At 56.4% G+C, this 7,488-nt stretch overlaps 1 protein-coding gene across 1 annotated transcript; it reads right to left on the bottom strand.

The window, feature by feature from the left end:
• Positions 1 to 1,208: 1,208 nt before the first annotated feature.
• APOA4 (apolipoprotein A4) lies at positions 1,209 to 5,819 on the bottom strand. Its single transcript, XM_007117157.2, has 5 exons — positions 5,672 to 5,819; positions 5,416 to 5,466; positions 3,626 to 3,724; positions 3,135 to 3,261; positions 1,209 to 2,332 (listed from the first exon to the last, which is right to left on the bottom strand). The coding sequence occupies exons 1-5, from the start codon at positions 5,817 to 5,819 to the stop codon at positions 1,366 to 1,368; spliced, it is 1,392 nt and encodes a 463-aa protein (XP_007117219.2). The 3' UTR covers positions 1,209 to 1,365.
• Between the last annotated feature and the right edge of the window lie 1,669 nt (positions 5,820 to 7,488).

The following is a 7,488-nucleotide window of genomic DNA, read 5'->3' as shown; positions in this document are numbered from 1 at the left end:
TTCCTTATTGGCCATGATCTTGGGGTGTGAGGCAGGGGGTAGCTTCCTCTTTTACTCCCTGTTGTCCCTTGGTGTCTTTCCCTTGAAAGCCCTGTACCCCCATTCTGGGAAGGAAAAGGGTGCCGGGCTAGACTTGGAGACCTGGGGTCAGAGCTAACAGCTGGGAGGTCATTTGGGACAAAGGCTTGAACTGGCCCTTCTCTGGGGCTCCCTCCTGGGGAGGGTCTGTGAGCCTCTGAGGGTGGGGGGGATACCCCACCTCCGAGGCTGCAGCAGCTGTCCACAGCAGCTGTCCACAGCTGGCTGTGCTGATGAGACTACTCAGGGCCTGACTCCTCTCTTCCCCTGCCCCAGCAGTTGGCAACCCGGGCCCCAGACCGACAGGCCCCTTTGCAGGAGGCTCCAGGACAGAGCTCACCAGGGCCCCATGGGCACCTGCTCCTCCCCACCTCCCAGGACTCTGCCAGGTCTCTAGGCCGCATTCCTCAACTCTGGAGACCATGGGTTTAGCAGTCAAGAAATTTCTGAAATAAGCATGAATTGATATAATGGAAGTGTGACCGGGTGGGGTGGAATAGATCAAAATTCACATAAATAAGTCAGGTTAAAGGCACAAAAGAGCTTATGCCAGGAGGGACAGTCTCCCCCACTGTGCCGTGAGCTCTCCAAAGCCAAAGACCATGTCCTGACTACCTCGGTGGCCCTCTCAGAGTGAAGCCCATTGTCAGACCGATGCTCCACAAAAGCTATTTTGCTCATTGTCTGGTGCCTATGATTCCACATACAAGAAATATCTAGAGTAGGCAAACTCACTGAGACGGAAAGTAGTGGTTGCCGAGGACCGGGGGAAAGTTACTGTTTAATGGGTATGGAGTTTCAGGCGGGAAGATGAAAAAGTTCTGGAGATGGATGGTAGTGACGGTTGCACAACGAGGTGAATGTACTTAATTGAAGATATTTGTTGGCTAAGTGAATATAAATGGGTTGCATATTTCATCTTTGGATAACATGTGACATCTTTATCCACCTCCCCCTTCGAGCTATCCCCACACCTCTCTCAGCACACCCTGCCCTCCCCCCTCCCCCCCGTCGCACCTCCCAGCCCTCCGTGTCCCTCTAAGCATCCCCTGGCAGCCCCTGCTAAGCTTTGCCAAGCTCTCACCTCAGGCCCTGCAACACCAAGAATTCACATTGTAACCAGACTGGGCTAGCTTCTCAGCAGCTTTATTGAGTAGTGAGAGGTAGTGTCACTTTCCACTGGACAGGTATCCACGGGTTTGTACAAGAACCGCTTTGGGACAGACAGACAGACAGGGGGCAGGGCAGGGCAGGTGTCAGTGGTGGGGCAGGAGCACCGGGGGCAGCTCAGCCCTCCAAAGGGGCCGGCGTCTGCTCCTGGGCGGTGAGGGCGTGCGCCTGGCTCTCTTCCTCCTGGAGGGTGTTGAAGAAGGTGTTGACTTTGTCCCGCAGGTCCTTCTCCAGGAAGCTCAGGTGGTCTTCCACGTCCCCCGCCAGGGGGCCCAGCTTCTGCCTGAGCTCCTCCACCTGCTGCACCATAGCTTTGTTGAAGGTCTCGCCGTAGGGCCCCACGGTGTGGCGGAATTTCTCCACCTGCTGGTCCAGGTGGCTGCTCAGCTCGGCCAGCGACTTCTGCAGCTCCTGGACGTTGCCCTTCAGATTGCCGCGCACGCTCTCGGTCACGGGCGTCAGCTTCTGCCGCAGCTCCTCCGCGCTGGCCGAGATCTTGGCCTTCAGCTCCTCGGCATGCTTCTTCATCTGGAAGGCCAGGCCCTCGAGCTGGTGGCTGAGCTTCCCCTGGACGTCCTGCGCGTAGGGGGCCAGGCTGCGGCGCAGCTCCTCCACGCTCTGGTCGACCTTGGCCTTGAGCTCGTCGGCGTAGGGCGTGAGGCGCGCCTTGAGCTCCTCCACGTTCTGGTCGATCTTGGCCTTGAGCTCGTCGGCGTAGGGCACCAGCGAGGCCTGCAGGTTGTCCATGTTCTGCCTCAGCACCGCCTCCATGCGCTGGGTGTAGGGCGTCAGCTGGCGCTGCAGCTGCTGGGCCTGGGCGTTGACCTGCGTGCGCAGCTCCTCCGCGTAGGGCCCCAGGCGTTGTTGCAGCTGGCGCATGTTGTCCCCGATCTTCTGGCTCACTTCGCTGGTGTGGGGCAGCAGCCGGGCCCGCAGCTCCTCCAGCTCCTTCTGAATCTCCTCCTTCAGCTTCTCGGAGTCCTTGGTCAGGCGTTCGTGCAGCTCCGTGGCAAAGGGCACCAGCTTCTTCTGCAGGTCATCCGTGTAGGTGTTCACTTCCCCAAGTTTGTCTTGGAAGAGGGTGCTGGGGCGGACGGACACAAGGGGGCCACTGTTATCCTTGGCATTCCATGCCAGGACCTTGACTCCTTACACAGCACTCACCTTACACACACCTGCCTAGGACAGGTGAGTGTGCAGGGTACTGAGTTCACCCGTCTTTTCCCTGTGGCCTTCCGTATGGTGGATCATGATTTGAGCAAATGGATGTGATAGACTAAGGTATTAACATTGAACTTGCGTCTCTGAATCTCCCCCTGAGCTTGAGTCACAGTATCTACCTATCATGTGACCTGGAGCAGTTTGCTTTCCTCTGCTTACCTGTAAAGTAAAAAGTGTGGACTCCGAGGTCCTTCCCAGCCCAGGTGTGCTGTGACAGAGATCACGTTCTCTAGTAGAATGTTATGTTCTGGACCTCTTCCAGCATCTTCCAGCTACACCAGGTGCTGGCTACCCTGCCATGTGCCCGCCCTCAGAAGCTTGCCAAATATCCCCACCTCCCTTCCCACGATTTCACAGAGGCTTGTCCTTCTGGAACGTATTGGAAGCCAGCTCACACGACATTTCTTTCCCTTCCTTTCTTCTGCGAGCCTCAATACTAAGATGTGGCCATTCGTCATGCTCTAGAAAGTTAAAGCAGGGATTATTCAGCCCAACTTTTCTGTTTGCATATGTGGATCCCAGCTCTGGAGACCCTGGGTCACCAGTGAGTTGGTGGCAGGGCAGTGGGTATCCTAAGCTCAGGTCTCCTGCCTCCGATTTCAGCCCTTGCCCACTCATTGCATGGCCTTTAAGAAGCTCCACCTTGCAAGCTCTGCCCCTCTTACTTGAGCTGCTGGGTGAGCTCAGACTTCTGGAGATGTTCCACAGCCTTCTTGGCATTGTTGCTCAGCTGGCTGAAGTAGTCCCAAATCACAGTGGCCACCTGGTCGGCACTGACCTCCGCCTGGGCACCTGGGTGGAAAACAGAGCAATTCATGAGGACCTGTCTCCTTCCCTGCCCCTCTGCACCAGCCTTGAGCTGCAGACCGGATGATGGGGGGAGCCCAGCCACGGATTTCCTTCTCTGCGCTTGGCTAGTTGGAAGCCACGGGGGTATGTAAAACGGGTACAGCACCGATGCCAGGGGGCCCACCGCTGTGAATGGACTAGCTCCTGTGAGCCGGGTGGCAACCGGGCAGCCACCTGCATCCAGCTATGGGCTGACAGGCACTCGGAACTGTCCTCTTACCTTGGCCCCAGACTCTCCACCCTTCCCTGCCTGATGCAACAGATGGGTCCTGCCTGAAAGTCCCATCCAAAGGCAGCTCCTACTCACCGGTGACAGCCACCAGGGCCAGGCTCAGGACCACGGCCTTCAGGAACATCCTGGGCTCCTTGCTGGGCTGGAAAAGTCTCTTACTGCACTGGATCCTTCCTGGATTCAGAGGGGGCCAAAGGAGAGGTTCTCAGGCAGCTCACCTATGCTGCTGTTCGAACTGATTGAAGCTCAGAGCCAGCCAGTCATTTAAATCCCCACCGGGCTGCACTCCTCCCCATTGTGACTCCACGCTGGAAGGTGACACATTCCCAGGAGGCCTCTTGGACTTTTGTGACCCTAAGGCAACGTGGAAGCTGACGGAAGACTGGAGCTCGGGCAGCAGTCAGAAGCAGCTGCTCTGTGCACGTGCCCCACCCAGCACTGAAGGGAGGATGGGTGGGGGGCCATGAGCTGGGGAAGAAACGAGGCCTAGGGAACACCTGAGCCTGGGGCTGATGCCCCAGAGGCCCTGTGGCAGCTCTGAGTCTGTGCCAGGCTTGGCGGGGGTGATGGGGAGGCAAAGTTCACAGCTCCTCTGTCTGCTCCAGTGAGGAGTGGCCCCCCACTCCTACATCCCCCAACCCGGACTCCATCTCAGAGCACCAGACTCTGGACTGGGACATCCAGGGCCACAGGTGCGGGCAGTGAGCTGAGATCCAGGGCTCTGGTCAAGGTGCACCCAGGAGCAGGGGACCCCTGCAAGCCTTTGGGGAGGTGGGTGGAGTTGGGGGGTGTCCCGTGTTGAAGGTGTTAACTACAAGTGTGCTTCATGTTCCATCACTGCCAAGTGTGTCACCTTGGTCTAGTGATTCAACTTGGCCTAGCCCTGAGCCTCAGTTTCTCCTTTGAAAAATGGGGTTGTTGGGTATATTAAATGAGATATTGCTGGTGAAGTGAGTAGTATAGTGCCTGACAGAGTAAGCACTAAAAATTAGTTGTTATTGTTGTTAATAATAATATTACTATTTTCCTGATTTGGATCAAAGCAGGGAATACAGTAGAGTACTCACTGCTCCATTGAGAGTGGCAGAGTTAGACCCAACCCTCCGGGGGTCATCAAGCAGGCGTGATGCAGGGTGAGGGGCAGGCTGGCCCTAGGCCTGATTTCTGCCCACCTCTCCAGCCACACTCCCTGGGTGGGAGCAGTCAGCTTGTGATGAATCACAGGACCTGAGGCTCTCAGGGGGCCTCTCACCAGGCGATGATGGGGATGGTGGTGGTGTCCAGGAGATCTTCTACTTGGGCTTCCAACGTTCTCTCCAAATGAGATCACACACCGGAAGACATCCACCAAGAAGGCGACACAGCCTGGTCAGCTTGGGCCCCTCTGCTGGACCACACACATCACCGTGAGAGACTATGAGACGAGATCCGTTGTATCGCACTGTTGGCTGTCCTCTGTGAGTGCAGTGCCTGGCACGTAGCTGAGCTTCCGGTAGTCTGCCATTGGAAAAGACCACAGTTGTGCCAACCCTGACTTCCATGTCTCCATTTTTTCATATACCAGAAGTGGCTTGATGTACCGTGGGATGGAAGACAGCTAGAAGGCTTTCTGATGCTTGCACCCCTTCTGCAGAGTCCCCACTACCCAGCAGTGTCCCACACCACCCATGGTCACTTCCAGCGTCAGGGAGCTCCTCCTCCCTGGAGCAGCCCGTGCCGTCTCGCAGTAGTTATTAAGGGTTCCGGTGCTGGGGTCGGACGCCCTGGGTTTGCGTGTGGGCTCCCCACGTACTGACTGTGTGATCTTGGGTGAGACTCTTAACCTCTCTGAGCCCCGTCTGCCTCAGCAGGGTGTAGAATAGTACCCGCCTCCTGGGGAGTCAGGGAGATAATCTGAGTAATGCTGGGAACGGTGCCTGGAGCAGAGTGAGTGCTCATCAAGCACGAGCCATGTTTCAGCCCTGAAAGCTTTACCTCCCTGCAACACTCCCGAATCAGGCGCAGTCCAGCCTGGGCTGGGTGCAAAGGTCAGTGCCCCATCCCTTCCCCCCTCCAGGCCAGAGGTGAGGAGGGCAATGAGTCATCAAGGACACTCAGTTGAGTTTGGCCTCCTGGACTTACAGTCTGAGCAGTGGGCTTCTGGCTGGCAGGGCTGAATCAGCACTGCCCAGTCCAGCCGTGTGGCAGGGGCATGGGTCACAGAGGCCCATGTGCTAAGCCTCACTCGGGCACAAGTGGAAGCAGAGTCAATGCAACCCCAGAGGACCATTTTTGGCCCCAGCTGGTCAGGCCTTCTCCTCCTCCCCCTCCTCCTCCTCCTCTCCCCCCACCACCAGTTATGGTCTGGGGGCCAAGCCTGGAGCAGTCTCCTCATTCCAGGGGAGCCATGGTCGGGGGGAGGGAGAGAAGAAGGCAGGGAGAGGTGGCTTAGTCTGGACCACCGATAAGACCCTTACTGAGATAGCCCTACTGAGACCCAGCTGGAGCTGCTGGGAGGGATACAGGCACACAAAGGCGCCAAGCCCTGTGAAAGAGTTAAGGTCCCAGGATCCATGGCATGTCGCAACCCAGCTGCATGGGCCCGCACAACCAGGTTCTCTATTCTCTACCCAGCTCAGCACCTCACCGCTGGGTCTCTCTGCCAGCGTCTTCTGACCTCCCTGGGATCAGTGGCCCATTGCCGAGCAGGAGAGAAGAGCACAGCCTCCTCCAGACCCTCCACACGCATGGAAAGAGAGTGGGAGGCAACAGGGCCAAGGGCTCCCGCCAGCCCATTATAGCATGCCCCAGCCCAGCCTGGAACCTGGACTCCCACTGTGGCCCTCACCACTGGGGCCGAGGAACAGGCCAGAACAGAAAAGGGAAGTGGACACAGTTGCCCTCTACCTTCCCCAATGTCCAAATCCTTCAGGGACCTCCTAATCACCTTCCTTTCCTCCCCACCCCATCACCAAAATCTGTACTCAGGATCTGAAACGGATTGACTCTGATGAATGAGTGACACAAATCTCCAAGGGTCTCATCTCTCCAAGCGGTTTGGTACCAGCGTGGCTATTTGAAGACCTGGATTCTGGTTCCCAGCTCTGCCACTGATGGGCTATGGGTACTTGGGTATGCCTCTGGCCTTGCCTTAGGTTTCTTACCTGTAAAATGGGGTTAATAATGTCTACTTCACAGGAATCTATTTGTATTTTAGCAGATAACAAGGTCTAAGTCAAAGGAATGAATCTGTATGGAGAAACTTCAAGTCTCAGCCAGAGATAAAGAATTCTGAGGGTAGGGCCAGGTCACTTTCTCAGGCCTGTGATTTCACACTGTGGGTTTAGTTACTTCCTCCTGAGAAGACGGCCGCCTGTCAAAAGCTCTACTTCTACATTGGAGGCTCCTCCCGCCTTCAGACTATGCTGTCTAGGGAAGGACAAGGTGTTTGGGAGAAAGGGAGAGAGATTTATGAAGCCCCCTCCATGGACCAGCTGCTTTGTACATATCTCATTTACATTTCACCGCGATTCTGGCATATCGGTATTCTAGCCCCATTTTACAGAGGAGAACATCGAGGCACTGAGATGTTAGCTCTCCGGCCCTGGGTCATACGAGTAAGTGCTAAAGTCATCATTTAAACCTAGAATTTCTTGGCTCTGACGTCTTCACATCCAGAAGACAAAGGCCCCTGATCCTTCCATCCAGGCTACAGCTCCCAGTGTGGGCCCAAGGGACACCTCACCCCGAGAAGAGCCCAGGCCTCTCCTGGACAGCTGACTGCCCCTGTAGAGCTCGTCTGGCCCCTCTCCCCACCAGACCAGCCTCACCACCACCTTGGTTCCTTTCAGTTGCCAGGGGACTTTGAGGGCCGTTATTTCCAAGCTGAGGAAGCTGAAGCCTGAGGTGAGATTACTCAGCGCTGGGACTCAATCCCAGCTGCCGCTGTCTGGGGAGGG

This window comes from Physeter macrocephalus, chromosome 16 (assembly GCF_002837175.3).
Source record: "Physeter macrocephalus isolate SW-GA chromosome 16, ASM283717v5, whole genome shotgun sequence".
In the NCBI taxonomy this organism is placed as follows: Eukaryota; Metazoa; Chordata; class Mammalia; order Artiodactyla; family Physeteridae; genus Physeter; species Physeter macrocephalus.
This window is presented reverse-complemented; position numbering and strand designations above follow the sequence as displayed.

Coding starts and splice junctions, on each gene's coding strand:
- APOA4 (XM_007117157.2), bottom strand. CDS start 5,819: ATGGTCCTCTGGGGTTGCATTGACTCTGCTTCCACTTGTGCCCGAGTG. Junction 3,262..3,625: donor GGCCCTGGTGGCTGTCACCG/GTGAGTAGGAGC, acceptor TTTTCCACCCAG/GTGCCCAGGCGGAGGTCAGT. Junction 2,333..3,134: donor GAGCTCACCCAGCAGCTCAA/GTAAGAGGGGCA, acceptor CGTCCGCCCCAG/CACCCTCTTCCAAGACAAAC.